This window comes from Zingiber officinale, chromosome 6A, assembly GCF_018446385.1.
Source record: "Zingiber officinale cultivar Zhangliang chromosome 6A, Zo_v1.1, whole genome shotgun sequence".
NCBI lineage: Eukaryota > Viridiplantae > Streptophyta > Magnoliopsida > Zingiberales > Zingiberaceae > Zingiber > Zingiber officinale.
Genome location: NC_055997.1, coordinates 124343071 through 124366641, shown reverse-complemented (window position 1 = coordinate 124366641; position 23571 = coordinate 124343071). Strand labels below are relative to the sequence as shown.

General features: G+C 40.3%; 2 protein-coding genes across 4 annotated transcripts; both read left to right on the top strand.

The window, feature by feature from the left end:
* Positions 1-1030: 1030 nt before the first annotated feature.
* LOC121997896 (inactive protein kinase SELMODRAFT_444075-like) lies at positions 1031-4696 on the top strand. Of its 2 annotated transcripts, XM_042552563.1 has the most exons (11): positions 1031-1592; positions 1691-1812; positions 1898-2004; positions 2116-2784; positions 2860-3108; positions 3202-3368; positions 3451-3530; positions 3606-3753; positions 3922-4071; positions 4232-4462; positions 4546-4696. In XM_042552563.1, exons 1-10 carry the CDS (start codon positions 1284-1286, stop codon positions 4457-4459), a joined length of 2229 nt encoding a protein of 742 aa, XP_042408497.1. In that variant the 5' UTR covers positions 1031-1283; the 3' UTR covers positions 4460-4462; positions 4546-4696. The 2 variants fall into 2 exon arrangements, with proteins under 2 accessions (XP_042408497.1, XP_042408496.1); XM_042552562.1 differs by having other exon boundaries at positions 4232-4696.
* Positions 4697-6193: 1497 nt separating this feature from the next.
* Positions 6194-10905, top strand: LOC121997897 (metal transporter Nramp5-like). 2 transcript variants are annotated; one of them, XM_042552564.1, is made up of 14 exons: positions 6194-6354; positions 6585-6746; positions 6932-7010; positions 7089-7129; positions 7209-7287; positions 7374-7478; positions 7551-7660; positions 7741-7922; positions 7996-8065; positions 8153-8326; positions 8458-8565; positions 8673-8804; positions 8927-9022; positions 9098-10905. In XM_042552564.1, the coding sequence occupies exons 2-14, from the start codon at positions 6600-6602 to the stop codon at positions 9428-9430; spliced, it is 1656 nt and encodes a 551-aa protein (XP_042408498.1). In that variant the 5' UTR covers positions 6194-6354; positions 6585-6599; the 3' UTR covers positions 9431-10905. The 2 variants fall into 2 exon arrangements, with proteins under 2 accessions (XP_042408498.1, XP_042408499.1); XM_042552565.1 differs by having other exon boundaries at positions 6196-6746; positions 8458-8562; positions 9098-10901.
* Positions 10906-23571: the final 12666 nt, after the last annotated feature.

Here is a 23571-nt window from a genome sequence, read left to right as displayed (position 1 = left end):
GAACAAGAAAGATATTGACAAGTTTTTCAACAAGAGAAACAAAATTTTGTTTTTATCTACAAGAGAGAACAAAATTTGGTCTTTTAAGTTACTAATAGTCCAACAACCACTATCAGTGCAACACTTTCAAGTAATGATTCCTTTTAAAGACAAAAACAAAATAGTTAGTAGTTTTGATTTTATTTTAGCATTTTTCTAGTATCTTCTTTTTTTGTTTTTTGGTAGGGCTTGATTTTGTGGATTGCACATCAAAGTAAATAATGTAAACTCTTTGTTTTTGTAGGTTTAATTATTAATGTTGTTTAATTCATTAGTGTATTCATTGACACAAAAATGAACATTTAAATATTTCAAATACTTAGACTTTATTTTTCAGCTATCGTATCAAAATTATAAAAGGTTAGTAAAATTAATGTTGTTTTTTGAGATTTATCATTGATGGACATAATAAAAAAAAGGATTAATCATAATTTAATATTATTATCATAATCACACTCATACTTTTCATGATTGTTTTTATTACAACCACTATTAGATTCCCATTAATGATTCATTATTATTCAAGATAATTAATTAATATGATACAACTTAAATATTTTTATTCCAATATTAATATAACATTTAATAAAATTAAATTGTAAGATTCAAAAGTCTTTTATATATATATATATATATATATATATATATATTAACATTTCATGGTTATATGCATATAATTTGCGGGAGAAAAATAAATAAATAAAATATTCCCAGATTAAAAGAGCGCTTGTATTAAAAAAATCATTTATTATCTAAAATACTTTGTAATGTTTCTTTTTTAATAATTTTGACTAAAATTGTATTATTTATGAATAGAATTTGGTTTTAAGATGATATAATTTTAGTAAAAATTGAGCGTCTTTGTCCTTTGGATATTTCAGGAATTACAACAACGGCGGACCGTTATTTAATAAAATTTATTATTATTATTATTTATTAATTAATCTTACTGCTATTATTGTTCTAATGAGGTATAATAACTGCTTTAAATCCCTGCTAATTTGGTATCTTTTCTGTGCGGGTAATGATTCACGAACCAGAGGACGAGAGGGCAGGTAAAACAATGGAGGGTCTCATCGACATCAAGGATTCCTGGCGAAAGAGTTGGGATTTTGCCGGCTCCCACTCTCCTTGCACTCCACGCTGAGGTCGAGGAAAGTGGCGAACGGAGATCCCCGGTGGTGTCGAGCTGTAGATCACTGGCAGAGGAGAGGAAGAGGTCGCCGAAGATATAGACCACGAAGATGACCATAGAAGAAGCTGGGAAGAGGAAGATGAGGAAGAAAGATGAGACCTTTGAGCATAAGATGGAAGAGGATGATGGAGGCGTAGCGGGGAAGACGGTGGTGGTCGGTGTTAGGACGGACCCGCAGAGCCGAGAACTCCTCACGTGGGCGCTCGTCAAGGCTGCCGCCACCGGCGACCGTGTTGTGGCTCTCCACGTCCTGCACTCTTCCCAAGATCCTGGCGATCGACCCGCCGCTGTGTTCTCGATCGCCAAGGATCTGGACGGCATGCTCACGGCCTACGAGGGCTTCTGCAATCTTAAGCAGGTTCGCTTCTGCAATCTGTGTTCTCGAAATCTTAGTCTTGCTCTCAAAGCTGGGATTTTCTCCCTTTACCTTGCGTTTCCGACCCATTTCTTTGGCAGATCGACCTAAAACTGAAAATTTGCAAGGGCTCGTCCATTCGAAAGGTTTTGGTGAGCGAAGCGATATCTTTTTCTGCGTCGATGCTCGTTCTTGGGGTCAACAAGAACAGCCACGCCGCGAGGTGAGTCACAGTGCTTTCTAGCAGTTCACTGTTGCATTTTTTTTTCTTAATATTCTCTCACTTGAGTTGCCTTGTCCTCTGCTAGGTCTCCTTCCATCTCTGTTGCTAAATTTTGTGCCAAAAGGCTGCAAAGCAATTGCTCTGTGGTTGCATTGAACGAGGGGAAGATTGTTTTCCAGAGAGAAGCAGCAGGTTGGTCTTTTGCTAGGACTCTTGCAGTCTTGCTCTCTGCTCTTTGATGCTCTCTGCTCTTTGATTTCACTTTTGTTTTCTGTAGTCTTTGGATTTTAATACTGTGAACAGATAACAGCAAGTCTCAGAGAAAGTCGGGTAAACCAAGTATGATTAACCGTGATGAGAGCTACGAATTGTTCTGTCTCTTGCCGATGGTAGGGCAGAGGAGGCTGATTGAAAAAGACTCGGACACTGCTTCTATTCTAAAAGATCAGTTGAATGGCTGTAGAACTCGTGATAAGAACAGTCTATCCACTGTCGGTGTATCACCTAGAAATAGTTGTTCAATTTGCGCACCTGAAAATGACGCTGCTTCTTCAAATGAGTTGAAGAACGGAGGACAATCGGCCTTAGTTCCATTAAAGAAATCTGAAGTCCCTCCAAGCAACTCTATGACAGCTGTGGCTAAAGATTTACCGGAAGCCTGGCATGGTTGGTCTTTGCTTAAAAGGTCGGTCTTAACCTTCCAATGGGCAAAGAGGTTACCAAGCCGACAGACTTCTGTGCATCCCGATTGTAAGTCAAAGAAGTTAGATGGAGATGCGAGAGTCAAATTTGAAGGAGAAAATGGAGAAATTGTTCGAGTTCAAGGTGATTCACCACCACCCGTTTGTCTTGTCACGGACGCTGAAGGTAGGTTGCATGAGGAGTTGCAGACGCTTCAAGAGAAATATTCATCTGTTTGTAGACTATTCAGCCACGAGGATCTTGTGCAAGCGACATCCGATTTTTCTCAAGGTTTGCTTCACTTGGTTTGTGATGCACAGTAGCTTGTGATCATCTGAATTCACCTTAATTCAATAATCAATGCAGAGAATTTGATTGGAAAGGGTGGTAGTAGCATTGTGTACAAAGGCCATCTTTCAGATGGAAAAGAATTGGCTGTAAAGCTTTTGAAACCATCTGAAGATGCATTGAAAGAGTTTATTTCAGAGATTGAGATCATCACCTCTCTGAATCACAAGAACATTATCTCACTACTTGGGTTTTGCTTTGAGAATAATATACTGATATTGGTCTATGACTATGTATCACAAGGTAGCTTAGAGGATCTCCTTCATGGTAAGCTATTTGCACTCATGATTTTGCTAGTTTTCATCTTTTATTTTCTTTTCCTTGTCCGAGTAATATGTAGCCGAACAAATTGTTCCTTAGGTGAGAATGCAAACAAGCATGTCCTCAGTTGGGCTGAAAGATACAAGGTAGCAGTAGGTGTTGCAGAGGCACTTGATTATTTACATGGAGGTGGTAGTACTGAACGTGTGATTCATCGGGATGTGAAGTCCTCAAACATCCTTCTCTCTGACGATTTTGAGCCACAGGTGTTGTATATTAACTCTATCAGTCTTCTTCAGTATCTCTAATTCCATATGCGTAACACATGTTCTCCTGAATACATTTCAGTTATCAGATTTTGGATTGGCAAAATGGTCATCAGCTTCAACATCACAACCAATCTGTGATGATGTTGCAGGAACTTTTGGGCATGGTTTCTCTGTCCATTCATTTATTTTTGAGATTGTAAGTTCGGCATTCTAATCTAGCACTTTCAATGACAGGTACTTAGCTCCTGAATACATTTTGTTTGGGAAAGTTGATGAAAAAATTGATGTCTATGCATATGGAGTTGTGCTTCTTGAGCTCCTTACAGGGAGGAAGCCCATCAGTGCAGGTTGTCCCAAAGGCCAAGAGAGCCTTGTCTTGTGGGTAAGGTTTGATTGTTGTTGCTATTTGTAATGTATCCAAGTCAAAAAAGGCAGTCAGCTGGATGTTTTATTAAATAACCTGATATCTCGAGATATTTAAATCTTAACTTTGATAAACTTGTTGGATGTAATTCACGGCTTTCATGTATATTACTCTTTATAATCACAGGCAAAGCCAATCTTACAAGATGGAGATGTTAAGAAGATAATAGATCCTTGCTTAAAAAATGAATTCGATAGTACTCAAGTGGAAAGGATGATCCTAGCTGCTTCCCTTTGTGTAAGGCGGCATCACAGTGCACGACCTCAAATATCACTTGTAAGATGTTTTTTTCCTGATCAGAGTCATAATACATTTGTGTGCGTATTTATTTAAAGTTATTTGGACTTGTAAAGGATTTTCTTAGTAGAACTCACAAAGGGATAATGCTCCATGAATTATATTGCAACTTAGCTTTTCGTTGCAAACTTCATTCCAGGTTCTGAAACTGCTCCAGGGAGACAATGAAGTTGTTGAATGTGCAAGAGCCGAAGTCAGTTCTCATTTTGATGTGGAAGGTGATGAAATATTCAACCTCGAATCTGACATTCGATCCCATCTTACTCTAGCGCTGCTTGATGTTGACAATGGCACGAACTCAGTTAGCAGTACTGCAAGCACTTCTGTGGAAAACTACTTACAATGGACATGGAGCCGTTCGGACTAACATGTATAAAGTGTGGTGGTCACTCGTGTATAGTGTGTTCTTATTTCTTAATTCCTTGTTTTTACATTGTTTCCTTGATTATACAGCAAAGTAGGAGAAACTGTTGTCAAGCATCTGGAAGAGGTTCTTTTTTTTTTTTTTTTCCCGAAGGTACGATTTAGGTTTTCTCCATGGAGTTGATTGTTTCTTGCACATTGCCCTCTAATTGATTGAATTGTGATTCATCAATTCTCTAAATTGCGTTTTGTCGTTGAATGGCCAACTGCAGTTTGAATATGATGAAACAGATGCTAAAGCATGTTTCTTTTAGCTGAATTTAAGTTACATAATCAACATCGAACTGTTGGTTGAAAGCTGTCTTGGAACACAAAAAAGGAACCACTGTGGTTATTTGTCATGAAGAACATTTTATAAATAATTATGAACATTTTTTCAGTTCTGTCACAATTATTTTTTTTTAATTTGATAAAGGATACAATTCAATAAAATTTGTGATAATATATAAAAACACTAATGTTTAACAACTTGACAACCGTTGGTTAAGGTAAGGTTTAATCTGATCTCAAGCTATAAAAATTAATAATTAAGAGAAAATTTTCTAAAAAGTATCAAAATATCCTTACCAATCCATCAAATATACCCAAGTAACTTTGCTTTAAGTTAAACAACATTATACGAGTATGATTAAAGTTTTTTAAAATACTAGTTTAAGCAACATGAAATAAGTATTTATCTGAAAAATAAGAAAAATTAAATTTCTCATGATTACGTTCATCTTGATTTTTTCCCCCTAAGAATATATCCGTGAGGCATTAACCCCTTATCCTATTATACTAAAATTACTATTCTCTAACCCTATAGGAATTAAATCTCTTTGACAATACTAAAGAGTTGTGAAATTCTTGAAATTTGTTTATTGCTTTGTTTGAATAAATTAAGCATGATGACGTAAACTATAATTAATTAGGTCAGCTGGCGTATAAAAGAAGGCAATTACAAGATCTAAAATTTATTGTTAGATGATTTTTTTTCAATATATAATTCCCATCGTAGATATCACGTGGATAAGAAAAATTAGTAGGCAAGGAGAGGAATTAAATATATTCAATTTAGCGCCATAAAAAACGGAGGTATATATATATATATATATATATATATATATATATATATATATATAAAAGTTTTCGTCTTTTACCTTCTGTCAAAAGAAAAGAAAACAATCACAATAAAAACAATTCACATGCACTTTTATAAATTATTTTTCACTGACATTTTTCTTTCTCTATTATTTTCATTCTTTTATTGGAAGCTCTTGCTTCTAGAGTTCGCTCGTGGAATGTAATCACCGTTGATTCAACTACCACGCCAAAGAATATAATGCATGTCATTCTTCCATAGTCAACATGCAGCCCCTTCTTCCAAGGCTATAGTTTAAGCTCAAATCATATTTTTTGACAGAGATTTAAAATATGTAAGAGATGAAATGATAGAAAACGAAAGAGAAGATTAGATATGCTCTAGGGTCACATCATTCCACACTTCTGATTTATGTCCATGCAATAATTTTTTCCTTTTGGAAGAAAATTATGCCTCTTGAGTGGTGCAATTCTCATGTTAAATATTGTATTATTATCTTGCGATCGAAATGACACCCTTCCCAAAGGATCTGTTTGAGCATGCTAACGAAGCTATTGGGAGCAAGATTTCTAGACAGGTTACAAAAGAAAACTAGAATCTGCAAGAACAAAAGTCGAAACTAAAAGAAAGATTGGGCAAGATTTAATAATGTAACTTTGGCTTCCTCCTTTAGAAAATTCCTCAGTGGATTTGGCACAATGCAGACAGTGGATTTCCAACATCGAATACTTAACTCTTGTGTTAGTGGCTTTCACAGGGTACGCCACAAAATATGTTTGTGGATTTAGGCAAGTGATTTTGAATCCACTGCATCTCTTTTCTCTTTTTCACTGTACATTTTCCATGCAACTTTAGATGTCACTAAAACACACTCCATGATCTGGTTGAGGATCCTTGTAACTTGGCATGCTACCTGCTCCCGTATAATTTGCCCTTAAGGCTATAAATAAGCAGAATAAGTGATTTCGAGTTAGCAAAAGTCCTGCAGGCAGGCTAAATAAAAATGGAGAAAACAAATGGCATTCAAGGAAGAGGAATTCAAAATGCATCTTCTCTTGAAGAAACTAAACCAAAGATCAAAGCTAACGAAGAAGGAAATGATGAAAAGAAGGAAGACAACACATGTTTCCAAGATAGTGCCTCACCCCAGGTAAAATAATCGAATCACTCTTTTGCTTAATGTTCTAATATAATCCAATCATTCTTTTCCTTAGTGTTATTCTCTCTGAAAATAATATAGTTTTCCATATCTCTAATATCATCCAATCACTCTTTTGCTAATGGTATTCTCTCTGTAACAAATCTGGTTTTCTATGTTTCTTTCTTTCTAAGCAGAAGCCAACATGGAAAAGGTTCATGGCCTATGTTGGACCTGGATTTCTCGTCTCTATGGCTTATATTGACCCTGGAAACTGTAACTCTCTCTCTCTCTCTTTTATCGTATATCTGCAACTTTGTGGGTGTGATATAAACCTTCTCATTTTTGTTGAAGTGGAAACTGACCTGCAAGCAGGAGCTGATCACAAATACCAGGTAATCTTTTTTTTTTTTAATGAAAGGAATGATTCCATGAGTTAGAACAACTCACTTTGGTGATTCTTCATACAAACAGCTTCTATGGGTCATACTGATCGGGCTGTTATTTGCTTTGATAATTCAATCTTTAGCCGCAAATCTTGGAGTCGTAACAGGTCTCAAAATCATTAACTTTTCAAATTAACAAGATCGATTAGAATCCAATGTGTTCAACATTGTCAAACAACGAAGCTTGAAACAGGAAAGCACTTAGCTGAACTGTGCAAAGTGGAGTACCCAAATCATGTCAACTTTTGTCTATGGTTGCTTGCAGAAGCAGCTGTGATTGCTTCTGACATCCCTGAAGGTTGGATTCAGCTTCTATCTTTGTTTTTAACAAACAATTCACCCAAATAACCAATTGGAAGATTTGTCCCAGTGATAGGAACAGCCTTTGCTCTCAATATACTGTTTCATGTTCCATTGTGGGCTGGGGTTCTAATCACAGGATTGAGCACACTATTATTGCTTGGACTTCAGAAATATGGGGTAATTACTTTCAACCTGCTGAAATCTTATTGTTCCACAAGGAATGGATATAGAATGACCTCTCTCAAAAAAACGAGCAGGTTCAGAAGCTTGAAAGACTAATAACTATTTTAGTGCTTGTCATGGCTGCTTGCTACATTGGAGAGCTGAGCTATGTGAGCCCCCCTGCAAATGAGGTGGTCAAGGGGCTCTTTGTGCCTAGTCTGAAGGGCAGTGGTGCCACTGGAGATGCTATAGCACTCTTGGGAGCTCTTATCATGCCGTAAGTAGCATTCAAGTCAGTATGGATCGACACATTGTACCTATTCGAACTGACAAATGAACTGTCTTTGTAGGCACAATTTGTTCTTGCATTCAGCTTTGGTGTTATCCAGGAAGACACCACCGTCGATCAAAGGAGTCAATGTACAATGCTTAACCTGACTAGTTACGCGTCTCATGGATCGCCAGAATTAAATCTTACATTTAAGACTATCTTTGTCTTTTGAAAAGGATGCTTGCAGATACTTTCTCGTGGAGAGTGGATTTGCATTATCAATAGCATTGCTCATCAACATCAGCATTGTTGCTGTCTCTGGCACTGTTTGTGCTGCTAACGACTTGTCTCAGCAGGACTCTGATAGATGCGATGATCTTACACTTCATTCTGCATCATTTCTGTTGAAGGTTTGTCTTCATTCTCAAGAAACATGATGACTAAACCTTCAGAGGTTTTACTATCTTGTGAATGACTAACTTTTCCACCATTTGTAGAAGAAGTGTGTTAATTTCATTACTGCTCCATTTTTTTTTTACAGGATGTCCTTGGAAAGTCTAGTTCAACTGTTTATGCCATTGCATTATTAGCCTCTGGACAGAGCTCTGCAATAACTGGTACATACGCTGGGCAATACATCATGCAGGTGGTAATTTGATAGGAAACATAAAGATTATACAAAAATGTATGATATGTTTCACCCTGCTTGAAGAAGATTCGTAATCTGTCTTTACCCAATTCCGAATTCCCTTGCAGGGTTTTCTAAACATGAAGATGAAAAAATGGTTGAGGAATCTCATGACTCGATCAATCGCAATCACTCCAAGTCTCATCGTCTCCATCATCAGTGGTTCCTCAGGAGCTGGACGACTCATCATAATCTCATCGGTACTATTGATATTCCTTCTCCAAGTTTCATAATCTTAGTATTCAGAAGCAATATAAGTGCGAGAACAAGATTTTTTACACAACATTTCTTAAGTATCAAAATTCTCATTTATGTAATGCAGATGGTACTATCATTTGAGTTGCCATTTGCACTCTTACCTCTTCTCAAATTCAGCAGCAGTCAAACAAAAATGGGACCTCATAAAAGCTCAATATATGTAAGTTTACTCAGATAATTTATATTTGCAAGAGATAATTAATAGAGTAAATGACTATATATATTGGTTGTGTAGATCATTGTGGTGTCATGGATTCTTGGTTGGCTTCTAGTAGCAATCAACATCTACTTCTTAAGCACGAGCTTTGTCAGTTGGCTTATTGATAGCAGTCTACCAACAGTTGCTAATGTTCTCATCAGTATCATTGTTTTCCCTCTCATGGCAGTGTACACTCTTACTGTCATCTACTTAACCTTCAGGAAGGAGACTGAAGTTACATTCGTCGACTCATTGGATTCTTCACATGTTAACATAGAGAGTGGTGGTTCATTTCAAGTTGATGGAATGAGTAGATCTGAAGTTGCACCCGTCAGAGAGGATTGTGTAGATATCCCCCTCCATGATTAGATAAGGTTCCCATTTACTTGGATGGAAGATATGATATTCCACTGTGTACTTTCCCTTATCTCTTGACATGACTCCCTCTTGAAAATTGGTGTTTTGTGGATTACCATATGACTCTTAGATTTAAGGAGACTTACTTGTAGCCTAAACATCGCTCCAAACTCATGCAATGTATATTTGTATTTTTTACTTTTAGATTCTTTAGATTGTGGTGTGATACAGTGATAAAGGGGAGTCCACTAAGTACGGGTCAAAAGATGGAGATAGTACTGTTGATATAAGATATGGTCAACAGGCGGATCGTACAACGGAAGCTTATACTGTCTTGTTAGGGATATACATGCCCTGTTAAGGTATGGTAGGTATAGGATAAATAAGAGAACATGCTCATGCCTCGAGGAGTGTGCATGTCGCTTGTAAAGGGGAGTTCATGCACCGACAGAGGTACGTATTATTCACTATTTACGCCTGCACTTACTGTTGCTCCGTTCTTCCCTCTTTCCAGTGACTGAGTTGAGTGTCAGAGTGTCAATGCCAAAGACCCCTTCCCTGGCTCGGCAATGACGTTTCTTGTGTTGCAGAGCGGAGCGAGATCTACATCCAGTCAACGCAGCAGCCACATCCCCAGTCAGTCATCTCCGCAGTTTTCGTACAAGATCATATTGGCGTCGTCTGTGGGAACGTAGCATGCATCCGATAAGTAAGATGGAGGATGATGGACGATTCACCACAGTGACTTTAACAAAGGAGGAGCTGGATAGGTTGATACAATCTCGAGCAACAAAAATGGTGGAGCAACAACAGCAACAGGCGTTGGCCGAGTGCCAAGTACATGAGCTCGCGACATTAGCAGTAGGTCATCAAACCAGATATAGAGACTGAGCAGAGCATGTATCCATTCGGGGACCCCTTCCCTGAGGATGAAATCCTCAGAGGGTTACGGGCTCGACTCTACTACGCTGGAGGCAGCTGGGTCGATGAATTTCTTAGCATTTTGTGGCCCATCGCACCACACCAAGAGAGGTGACCAGCGTCACATCGTTCCATCTGGTCTATGGAGGTGAAGCAGTGGTTCCAGTGGAAGTAGGAGTAGAGTCTGATCGGGTATAGCTCTACGACGATGGGAACGTCGAGTGGAGACTCATGGAACTCGACCTGGTGGACGAAGCCTGGGATAAGGCCGCCATCCGGCTCATAGTGTATAGGCGGCTTATGAGGCAGAACTGCAACTGGAGGGTGATCCCAAGGTCATTCTAGGTTGACAACCCTGTGTGGAAAAGAGTGAAATCGGTCGGCGACGTCACCAAGCTTGAAGCCCCATGGGGAGGACCCTATAGAGTCATTCAGAAGCTCCGCTCGGAGCCTACTACCTACAGGAAGAGGACGGGAGAAGGCTTGAATGGTCTTGGAGCGCGAACCATCTCCAACCCTATAACGCCGAGTGAGAGGTACGTGGTTAAATCCAGATAAAATTATATCAACGTATGACCTGTAAATGTAGGTGAATAATGAATAAAATTCACGAGTGTCCTAGACTCTTGCGTCGATCAGCCAAGTTAAAAGTCGAGCGGCGACTATAAACCTTTGTCTACGTCAATAGTTGAACGACGATTATAAACCCTTGTCTACGTCAACAGTTGAGCAATAACTATAAACCACTGTCTATGTCAACAGTCAAGCGGTGACTATAAACCCTTGTCTACGCCTTTAACAGTCGAGCGACGACTATAAACCCCTGTCTACACCTTCAACAGTCGAGCGACGGCTATAAACCCAAGTCTACGCCAAGAATAGCCGAGCGGCGGCTATAAACCCGAGTCTACACCAAGAACAGTCGAGCACGACTATAAACCATTGTCTACGTTAGCAGTCGAGCGATGACTATAAACCCTTTTCTACGTCAACAGCCGAGCGATGACTATAAACCCTTATCTACGTCAACAGTCGAGCGATGACTATAAACCATTTTCTATGTCAATAGTCGAGTGGTGACTATAAACCCTTGTCTACGTCAACAGTCGAGCGACGACTATAAACCCTTGTCTACGTCAACAATCGAGCGGCGACTATAAACCTTGATCTACGTCAACAGTCGAGCGGCTGTTGGTGCAGTTTGCACTAACGGTCTAACTCAGGTTTTGATGAATGACAAGTGAGTTAAGTTAGGTGTTTGGTTGTCTAACCATTTCACCTACTGTATAAGAGTTAACAGTTTGACGAAGTCTAGATAGGTCGGCAGACTGACCGGATATCTAGCGAGAAGTCTGGATAAGTCGACGGGCCAATTGGATATCTGGCAAGAAGTCCAGATAGGTGATGTGAGCTCGAGTGTCGTGTTACGGGAGCTTATCAAATTACAATTAAAGTTACCGAACCCCTCTACACTAAAATAGTATAGAGCTGACTCGAGTCGTCTCCCAAAGAATGTAACGATAGGATGATAACTTCAGGATTAGTTATGACTTTTGGATTTTTGATATGAAACGGGGGGTTTGGGTTTTGAATTTTGAACTACGATATGAAATAACAAACAAGTATGAAATTTAAAGCTAAGGAACAAAAGAGCAATGCGAGTATGAAATCTAATCCTAATTAATGAAAGACATTCTATCTATCCATTAATAGTAATCTCATAGTGTATTGTCACTCTACACTACGATTTCACCATTAACGGAACCAAACTAAGGAATGAAAGAGCAAAGTATTAAATGAATCTAACGTAGTAAATGAAAGATGATGCAAATAAAAAAACCTAGTCTAACTTAAACTATGATTGCAACGAGATTAAAGATGACATAAAGTAAGCATTGAATTAAATCTAGAGCATTAAATAAATCTAATCTAACCTAATTGCATCTAAATAAAGAATAGAACTTAGAGCAATTGAAAGAGACAAGATAAACAAGAATTAAGCAGAATAAAGTGCACGAATTTACACCTACTGTTGTAAGAAACATTTTGTCAAACATCTTACGAGCATGAATCAAAATGACATGAGTACGTGCACTAAAACATGAGAGAACAACTTAGTACAAGCATCCAACAATCAACCACACAAGTCAACATATGGATACGAGAAAGCAACAAACAAAAGCTGTCCAAAATCGGATGAAGAAGAAGTGCTGCTCGGACTTGAAGGGCTGCTGTGCTGACTAAATCTGGAGAAGATGTTGCTGTTCGGAATGTGAAAGGTTGCTATGAAGATCCGACCGGCTAAATTTGGAGAAGAGCTGCTGCTAGAACTTGCCGGAACGAAGAGGATGAATTGAGGCCAATGGTGACTGATCGGAGAAGCTCGTAGATGGTCGAAGGTGTGGAAGAAAATGCCCGAAGCTTGGCTGCGTTTCGTGAGCTTGAGGCGTTGGGTTTCTTCCGTGAGAAAGAGATCGAGAAGATGGAGAGAAGGTTGGGTTAGGGATGGCCGGCCGGCGGCGGTGTATGGGCAGAGGTGGCCGCCGGCCGTTGGTGAAGGAGAAGAAGTGGAAGGGCGGTGGCGTCGCGAGCCCTAGCTCGAGGAGAAGCCGCGCGAGGAATCCGGGTACTGTGTCGTGCGAAGAATAAAGGAAAGGGAATGATTTTCTCCTCCTTTAATCTGGGCCGTCCGATTTGATAAAGATGGATCCATTTGATCTAGTTGATGAAGAGATGAGTGGTGCGGATCTAGTTGCCTTTTTGCTTGGATCCAATGGTCCATGTCGCTTCAAATCTGGATGGAGGGTTGGATGACTTAGATCTTAATGAAGGAAGAAGATCTCTCTTGATCTGGATCAACGACTCATATTAATTCTACTTGATCTCCCTCATTTGGCTTCCAAATCAAGTCCAATTTGATCCAATTCGACCCTAATTGACGACTCTTTTGATTTCCTACAAAATCATATTAAAAATATGAGAATTAATTCCACAATTATAGGAAATTTATAATAAAGTCTAAAATAAGTTTCTACTCGCAATTCATGATATAAACACAATAATAAGCATGCAAGAAGGTGAAAATATTAAGTATAAGAGCAAAAAATAATGCATAAAGATGATAGTTATCAATAAGTCGACAGGCCGATCGGATATTTGGTGAGAAGTCCAGATAGGTCGACAGGATGACCGGATATCTGACAGGAAGTCTAGATAGGTCGACGGGCTGGCCGGATATATGACAAACTGGTAAGTAAGGTAAGTCACTAGAGGAGAGTGACTAAGTGAGGGTGCGTCGCGGTTGAGGGGACAACAGACTTAAGTTCAGGTTAGGTCCATTTCAGATCCATAATCTGAGAAGTTAACTAGTTCCGAGTCCTTGGAGGACAGGAACTAATTACTACTCATTATGATAAATGTGCTAACTTTGTTTTACAGTATAGATATTTTAGTTTTGGATTAACATCTTTTTACAGGACAAAAGAGTAAAAAGTCTTCGGATGAACAGTACCCGAAGGCACCTTCAAGACTGATGGAAGGCGCTCTCGAAGGTGCCTTCAGAGGCTTTGGAAGGCGCCTTCCACAGGATTAACTTTGGACCTTGTCGTAGATAAGAGCCGGGATGATCGGGATCAGACTTCTCGGGTTGGAGGTGCCTTCAATGGTTATGGAAGGTGTCCTCCAAGCCCTTTATAAGGATGCTCGCCCAAAGCTTCAAACACAACACTCATACGAGCTTCTACGTATCCAAACGACCTTCCGACTGTTCATGTTTTTCCGCTGCATACTTATGTTTTTTTTTAAAATGATAAAACAAGTTTTAAAAAATCATGTGATTCACTCCCCAATCACATACGTCTCGATCCAACAAGTGGTATCAAAGCAGGTTTTGCTCTGAACTAGTGCAACCACCAATCAAGCTAGGGGGATTATTTTTTTTTTTCTGAATTTTAGTCTTCCTTTTTCTATTTGAACTTACTCTTTAAATAACGATTTCTCGTTCATAGTTCATCGAGCTCTCTTTTTTCCCTCAAACTCTGTTAATCCAAGACCAAGTCTTGGTACCTCTCTTTAATTTTCTATCTACAACTCTAGAATGACCCAAAACGAAGGGTACAACACTGTTCGTCCCCCATTCTTCAATGGAGATGACTTCCCATACTGGAAGAAGCGGATGGAGGTGTACTTGAAGATCGATTTCGACCAATGGTTCAGTGTCACCAAAGGATACAAGGCTCCAGTCGACCACAACATCGAATTCCAATGGACCCGGAAAATTAGAATCCAGAAATAAAGAAGGCCCAGATTGACTTCAAAGGCCTCAACACAATTTAGTGCAAGTTAATAAAGGAGAAACTGAACCATGTCGACCCACACAAAAACACCAAAAAGCTATGAGACAAACTCATAGAACTACATGAGGGAACCAACGACGCAAAGGTAATGGAAAGAGATTTATATTTAAATAATTATTTAATATAAAAATGCAGGAAGGTGAGACTACCAGTCAGTTGCATGCGAGGATAAAAGATATCCTCCACGGACTCCACACAATCGGCCACCAGATGGAGAACTGGGATCTTATAAGATACGCTCTAAACGCATTTCCTTGAAATGCACTGTGAACCTCCATTGTGGATGTCTACAAGATTTCGAGGAATTTGTCTAAGTTAAAATTAGATGAACATTTTTGTGAATTAGAGCTACACGAACATACTAACACCAAAATCGAGAAAGATATTTGTCTTATTGTAGAAACGTTGAAAGGAAAATATAGAACTAAGCCGGAACCTAAAGTGGAGTTTGACCCAGACTCAGATGATGAAGAATACCTGGTGAACTTGGTAAGAAAAATGTTCACCGGGAGAAAGAAGAACTTCACCAACAAAGACCTGCAGAAGATCAACTCCACCTCCAACTCTAACAACAAGAAGGTGACATGCTTTCGATGCAACAAGAAGGGACACTACAAGAACGACTGCCCGAGTCTGAAGAAGAAGAGAGCCCTTAAGGTGACTTGGGAAGAATCGTCCGTAGAGGAATTGGACGGTGAAGAACCAAAGCACGCGAACTACATTGCACTGATGGCGTATGGACCAGAATTGGAGAGCGAATCGGAAGACGAGCCTGAACCTGAGTGAAGTCATGAGTCCGCACTCGTTTCCGAAGGTTCTAATGAGGTACATTTCAGTTTAAGCAAAAAGTTTTTTAAAATCATTGCATGCTTAAATAGGAAATTAACTATTTATGAAAATCAAATAAACGAACTAACAAAAGAAAATAAATCACTTAATGAACAACTAAACTCAACAACTAAATCGATTCAATCTGAAATCCCGACTCAAGTTGCAAAACTTGAGGAGGACAAATCCAGGTTGATAAGTGAAGTACTTGAACTAAAACAATTATTAGAGAAATTTACAACAAGATCCAAGTATCTTGACATGATACTTGGATCACAAAGAGCTATGTACAACAAGACCGGACTCGGTTACAAGTCTAGCTTAACCAACAAAACCTTTATATCCTTAGTAAATCAAAATAAAAATCAAATCAAAGCTTGGGTTCTGAAAGCATGTCTAACCATGCAAGTAGGACTCAATCAATTTTATGTGCCGAAAAATGAAATCTACTATCTAAAACCAAATCCAACTAAAACTAATAATTCAAAACCAAGCCAAAATAAAAAGCTAAATTCCAAAATAAAATTAAGCAAATCAAACCTAAATCTAAAAGGTAAAATAAAGCTAAACTTAAACAAACAAAATAAATTCAAATCAAATAACTTAAATTACCATCAAGTTCACTATAATTATAAAAGTAATCGACACAAACCCAAAACTTAAAAATCAGTCAAATAATTCAGGGGGAGACTCCAAATTAGATAGCACCTCCAAAAGAATAATTTACTCGGTTGGATAATTATGATTAGTCAAAAGGGACAAAGTTTAACTTGATCAATTGTACTGGTGAAGTTTTGGATGATAATAGGTTAGGGAAACTCTATCTATGCATGTCTAAGAAGAAATGAATTTGAACTGGTGCATTTGACTTAGTAGAACTAACTAAACCTACCCCTTATGAATCATAATTGGTTAGACAGAGTTTTTTTTTTAAGTTTAGTGAATAAGATTATTTGGAAAACCTTGAATATATGGTTACTCTAATGATGTCCAAGTGACTCACCATAGCCCAGAAGTTTATCCGAAGAATGTCTATTTATTGAACTTAAAGTTAAACTTGAATCTAACACAAAGTTAAACCAAACCCTAAAAATTAATTTGACTCATCCCACAAAATTATAGGATTCCTTTTTCTGAAAACTTAGACTAGGTGAGATAACTAAGAAATTAAAAGTTAAATTAAATCAAATAAAATTAAATAAAATCAAATTAAATCAAATCAAATTATAAATTAAATTAAATCAAATAAAATTAAATTAAATCAAAGTTAAATTAAATCAAAGTTAAATTAAATCAAATAAAATTAAAAATTAAATTAAATAAAATTAAGTTAAATTAAAAATTAAATTAAATCAAATCAAAATTAAATTAAATCAAATCAAATCAAATTAAATAAAATTAAAAATTAATTAAATCAAATTAAAAATTAAATTAAATCAAATTAAATCAAATCAAATTAAATTAAATCAAATTAAATCAAATCAAAATTAAATAAAATTAAAATTAAAATTAAATAAAATTTAAAATTCAATTAAATAAAATTAATTTAAATTAAATCAAATTAAATTAAATCAAATCAAAATTAAATAGATCAACAATAAACTAAAAAAACTAAACTAAATTAAATCAAAATCAACTTTAAAAAGAAAACCGCAGGCGCCTCCATGTCAATTGGAGGCACTCTCGGAAGGGTGGGAAAATCCCGTCCTAATCGATGGAAGGCGCATTCATTTGTTTGAAGGTGCCCTCCATAAACTTGGAAGACACCTTCAATCAACACTGAAGGTGCCTTCAACCAAGCCTTTTCTACCGAACAGAACGATACTCTATTCGCAAAAATAGACACGTTGAGCCGCCTTCCAACGGCTATCTCCCGTGATCTCTCAAACTTTTTCATCTCCAACTTTAATTCAAGAATGCCTCCTAGGTATATATTAACTCAATCTATTTGGTTCAGTATACATTTTCTTTGTTGATTTTCTCTTATATATGTTTTTAGGAAATGTCGACATGTTACTCCTAAACCTAGTAATGTCTCATGTACTGATACTAGGTTTCCCTCTGAGTAGCTTAGATTAGATTTTCTGAAACACACATATGTTGTATTGAAATCTAGATATCTAAGTAGGACTTTCTTCACCTAGTACTATGTTCCTATTATAGAGATTATAGATTATTATCAATTGGATAGACTAGTTTACAGTAGTCATTCAGTAAATTTAGATCTATGTTCCCAATTTTACAACAATTTAGTTAAGTTAGATGACCTGATCTATTCCACCAGAGTTGGTGGAAAGGACTTCAGGTTTTTCCCTACACTATTATATAATAGCTTAGGCATTAAGAGATCTGCATGCTCATTTCTATGCTACCCTAGTAGGGACCTACCATTTGATGAACCCTACTCTCACATTACATTAGATACTATCTATATGTATTTTTTTTTTTTTGTTTGAGGAGAGACTACCTACAGTGATTGACTTCAGGTCACTCTCTCTTAGGGTCCAGGACTATATCTTATATCGAGTCTTGACTACTTGCATTCTGTCGATCACATCTCGTGATCTTGCGATGATACGGCCATCTCATTCATTTTTTCTATATGCACTATGCTAGCGCCTGGACATTGACATTGCATTACACATATTCCACAATATTATTCATGCATCTAGTCTTGCCACTAGGTTACGGATTCACATGTCATATTGTCACATTCTGACATATATATTCTCAGTCATAGGGGTAGACATGACTCAGGGTATGACCACTCCCCTTAGCGCATATGACGAGATTGGTCAGCGTTAGTTTGCATTAGTATATATAGACGTCACTGCTCAGGGGGGACTAGCCTGGAGAGTGGAACCACAACCAGATGTATCAAGCGAGGACCAGGACGAGTTTCCCAGCGAGGAGATGCCAGCATTCACGACCAAGGAGCTCTTCAGATATCCTCTAACTCTGACCCAGCCCTCGACCTCGACCCAACCCTCGACCTACCTATCTGTTGAGAACCGACTGGCTTGACTTGAGGAGTCCTCCGCACAGCTATGACAATCAGTCTTGGATGGATTTAGCACTATTTATTGAGAGATGACTACTGACTTCTCTACTCTTCGGGAGGAGATTACCACTAGTTTTCAGTAGATCCTACTGATTGTGCAAGCACCTGAGCAGCCTCCACCTCTAGCTGATGATCAACTTTGACTTTATTTACTAAATAGTGCATGTTTTGGATTCTATAAATATTTGAACATATGTTATTTTCCACTTTGTACCTCAGTTGCTTGATCAACTAGGAATGTGTTTCATAGAATAGGACTGCTATTTTTCCTTTAAAATAATTTAAAAATCCTAAGGATTTTTTTTTTCTTAAAATTCCCATTTCCTTAGACCTTTGAAATTTTTTAATTTCAGCCTTAGTCTAGATCAGATCCATAGAAAGCATGTTCTTATAGATCTAGGACTTTAGCATCTCACAAACATATTAGGACTCCCTTGATTGTGTATTCCAAAACTTAAAATGGTGTGAGATGTGTAGGCCCTTTGCCTGGACTTAAGATGCTTGTATTAATGCATTAACACAAGTTTGGGCATAGAATACCAAACAGAACAGTGATCAAGTTAAGTAATTCATTTTAGTCAAATACTAACTGAATAAAATTACTTAACTCGACTAACCAAGTAAACACTACTATCTTCTGATAGTTAGTTAATAACTACCGATTAGACATGTAAGGATAGGTTCTAGATGTTTATATTTTTCAAATAATATCAGGTCCGGGGAGGTATTTGAAAAACAATTTCAAACTCTATTTTTGAACTTAAAACTATGTTGAAAATTCTTATTTTAAGGTTTCGCATTACTTCAAAACTTTATGAAACTTTAAAACTTTAAAACTTTAAACCTCAAAGTTACTTTAAAATTTTTTTAAAAATCTTTAGCTTGCTAAAATCTTTGATACCTTGGAAAGATTTTGAATAATTTTTCTTGCCAAACCTTTTAAAACTATAGATGAAAATACTTCTTAGAAATTTTGAAAATATTTTCAAATTATACTTTGAATTTCCTTATTATGAAATTCTTCAAAGTAATTTTGCAAAGTACTTTCCAAACCATTATTACACTATTTTTTTTTTTTGAAAAGATAGTGATCCTGTCCGAACCAAGAGTCAGCGGACGCTGGGCACGTGGCGCTCTCTGCTGGATCCTCGAGTGCTCCGGCGAACCTGCAACAAAACCGAGCCGGGAGGGGTGCCCCAGCGACGGTCCTCCGACGCTCAAGTCAGATAAGTGGTGGAGAAAGTGGCTGCCAAATTTGTATTATGCGTACCTTTGGCGAAGTAATAGCCTCTTTATATAGGACGGAGAAGGAACTGATGCACGCCCACCGAGGTGCGTACGTGTCAGCAACCCATACCACGGTATGCACTTGTCAGAGAGCTTACCTGACACCATGCTGCCACAGTCCGAGCATGTTCTTTGATGGGACGGCGAGACCACCCGTTGTCAGACTAGAAGTATGGCACAACCATACGACTTGACGGCTGTCAGCAGATGTCCCCGTCTTTTACCCACCGTCTGACTGGGGTGCCCGGCCCGCCGGGCGGGCGGCGCCGTCCGGGCGGCACCTCCTTCCGCTCGGTCATTTCGCACTGCTTTATTTGAGCGTCGGACCCCTGGTCCCTACCAGGGTGCCTTTTACTATCAGATTTCCCTTTCTTCTGAATCCGGTCGGCTCGCCCTTTTCCGGCGAGCCACTGGACCCTTTGACCTCCCCTCAGTGTTGACTCCTTATGGGGTTCCGGATTTTTACCGCCGGATCACTTGCCTTCCTCCCGAGTCTAGTCGAAGGAGGCAAAGTCCGACTGACTGGACTGCCGATCTGTCGAACAATGATCATTGCCTTAGGCCGCTCGGCCAGGCATAAAGATGCTCATCCGTGCGGCGATATCTGTCTGTCCGGCGATACTTTGTCCATGCCTTATATTTTCTGGGAATCGATGTTCGTTGTTCTCCCACACTACCCCTCACATGCTCTGCGCACGGTAAGGGGAGCTCATTAAATGCGGCTAGTAACCGGCTGACACGTGGCGACCGTGCATTTGTCAGAGTATGGCGGTTACGTCACTTCCGATGGGACAGCCGCCGTTTGAAACGGACGATCCGATGACAACCTCGATATCGACGACCTGGATCGGACGGTGGAGATCGTTTCCGGGCGGCGATATAAGACCCTTGACTTCGTTTCCGCCGCATTTCGTCTTCTTCGTTCCCAAACTCCTGTCATTCTCCCTCTCGCCGGCGACTTTGTTCTCAGACTTTCCGACGATCACACGGCTTCTTCCGGTCATCTTCCTCGCCTGTAAGAGCCTTTTTCTCGCTTCAGACGCATTCTTCTTTCTGTTAATCATCCTTTTCAGCCGATTTTCTTCCATTGCTTGAACCATCCTCTTCTATCCCGCATTCTGGCCTTTCGATCATGACCAGTACCTCGCAGCCAACCGGCGGTGCTCCGGGTCTTTGGTACTCGAACATGGAAAGTCGGTTCGACGAGGAAGACGCCATGCGCCTCACTCGAGCATATGACCTACCGACCGACCACGAAATAGTGTTAGCCACGCCTTCCGATCGGCCTAACGATCCTCCGCCCGGCACTATTGTCTTCTTCCGGGATCAATTCCTGGTCGGACTACGTTTTCCTCCTCACAAGTTTTTTTTAGAAGTTTGCAACTATTTCCGCATTCCGCTCGGCCAAGTAGTTCCTAATTCTATTAGGTTGCTGAGCAGAGTGGTAGTTTTGTTCAAACTGAACGGCATTCCCTTAACCCCAAAAATCTTCCACTACTTCTACTATCCCAAGCAAGCCGAGTGGGGCACCTTTGTTTTCCAATCTAGGATAGACTTCGTCCTTTTCGATAATATGCCGAGCTCCAACAAACACTGGAAGGAGCATTTTTTCTATATACGCTTTCCCGAGCGGCCCACTTTCCGCACCAAGTGGCAGACGGCTATGCCTGCGCAACCGGAGCTCGGCAAGTTTAGAGGTGACGCAGACTATCTCCATGCAGCCGAACAGCTAGTCGGTCAGCGCTACCACATTGACAAGATGCTTCTCCCAGGAGTAATGCATTTATTCGGCTTGTCTTCTACACCGGCCGATCTGCCTTGTAGCATGAGTAAGCTTCCTTATCTTCCTCTTTATTTTGTTCTAACTGATTTATTCTCTGCTTCTGCAGCTGAGATCATGTGGCGGGCCAGAGCCACCGAGAAGCTCAAACTGAAGGCCGCTCGGATTGAGGCGGTGACGAGCTAGGAGGCCGCCTAACGGGGCATTGCTCCGGCTGATCCGACCGGCGAAGAAGGTGAGGGGACGCCAACGGTCCCAGAAGCCTCGGACGCCCCTGCCCCTCCTGATGAGGCCACGGGCAATATAGAACCTGTGAGTGAAGCCGAAGTGGAGGGCCGTTCGGCCGATGATGTGCCGCTGCGCGCTCGGAAACGCCGGCGACCGGAATCCGCACCTGTCTCTACACTTGATGAGCCACAACCTGAGCGGGGTGCAGATGCGCCGGTGCTGTCCGGAACAGTTTCTCTCGAGAGTACTCCGACCCCTCAGGATTCTCCGAGGGCCAGCTTGGAAGTGCCGCCGTCCAGCCCTTCGAGGACTCGACGACGTCTCAAGCGTTTAGGTGAGCTACCCACCTCTTCTGCTGGCGGGCCATCTCAGAGCGGGCCGAGCGGCCAGAATTTACTTAAAACCGTTCTGCGCCTCCCTTCAGAGGCGTACATGGCTGCCGTCGATCGGCCGGTGTTTCCTGACGGGCCCTCTCGCACAAGCTTGGATAGATGCTCGGAGTCGGATAGCTAAGTTGACTCCCGGGCAGCTCGGCGACAGCAACCTTCAATCAGCCACCGGGGTATAGCCCTTCCCTCTCTTATTTGAAGTTTTTACCCTGTTCGTGTTTGCTAGCAGAACTGGGTGGAGCAGATCGCCATTAGCGATCGGTTGGCCGAGTTGGAGGAGGAACTGAAGAAACAAAAAACAGCGGGGGACGCCAGGCAGTCGATGGCCGCTCTGGAGAAGGCCAAGAAATCGCTAGAAGCCGAACGGAAACGAGCCTCTGATCTGGCGAGCAAGGTCGTTCGGCTTGAAACAATGATTAAGCAGCGAGACAAGGAGATCCAGACGGCGACCACTCGGAAGCAACAGGCCATCAACGATATGGACCACATGAAGGTGGAGATCCGGGGACTGGAGCAACGCATCAAGGACTTGGATGCTCTGCTGGCCACCGAAAAAGAGAGCCGCTCGTCTGATCTCCAAAGATTCGATGGAGACTTGAAGGATCTCCAAGCTGCTAGCGACGCTGCCCATGCCGCGCTCAAGGAGTATCAAGAGGGGGAGTCGGCCCGCTCGGACGAAGTGAGGAAGGCGTTCCTCCGCTCGGAAGGCTTCGGAGAGAAGTTTACCGACAAGATATCCCTCACGTTCGAGGAGGCCATCAAGGCGGCGGTGGGCTATCTGAAGACCAAAGGTCACCTGTCTACCGAGCTGACTATCCCCCCCGAGGATCTGGCGAGCGTGATGGACGCCATCCCCGACGCTCTTTTTGATTTCGATGTGTGAGGAGCGTTTCTGTATACTTTTTTTGAATTCCCGCCGTTCGGCCCCGCTTATCTATGTAATGACTTTTTTGGCTTGCATATTAGATAATCTTCTGCTCCTTTCTATTTTAGCAAGAAATTTTTCCCTCGCCCCAACTTTAAGTGTCTCTCGATATTTATCGTCGGAGCTCGACGGCGCGGATATTTATAGCCGATCGGCGCGGCTCTCGATTTTTAACGACGGTGCTCGTCGGTTCGTCCGCTCGGATTATTTATAGACGCCGGCTCGTCTCTCGATATTTATCGTCGGAGCTCGACGGCGCGGATATTTATAGCCGATCGGCGCGGCTCTCGATCTTTAACGACGGTGCTCGTCGGTTCGTCCGCTCGGATTATTTATAGACGCCGGCTCGTCTCTCGATATTTATCGTCGGAGCTCGACG

Coding starts and splice junctions, on each gene's coding strand:
- LOC121997896 (XM_042552563.1), top strand. CDS start 1,284: ATGACCATAGAAGAAGCTGGGAAGAGGAAGATGAGGAAGAAAGATGAG. Junction 1,593..1,690: donor GCTTCTGCAATCTTAAGCAG/GTTCGCTTCTGC, acceptor TTTCTTTGGCAG/ATCGACCTAAAACTGAAAAT. Junction 3,369..3,450: donor CTGACGATTTTGAGCCACAG/GTGTTGTATATT, acceptor AATACATTTCAG/TTATCAGATTTTGGATTGGC.
- LOC121997897 (XM_042552564.1), top strand. CDS start 6,600: ATGGAGAAAACAAATGGCATTCAAGGAAGAGGAATTCAAAATGCATCT. Junction 7,479..7,550: donor TGCTTCTGACATCCCTGAAG/GTTGGATTCAGC, acceptor GATTTGTCCCAG/TGATAGGAACAGCCTTTGCT. Junction 8,327..8,457: donor CTGCATCATTTCTGTTGAAG/GTTTGTCTTCAT, acceptor TTTTTTTTACAG/GATGTCCTTGGAAAGTCTAG.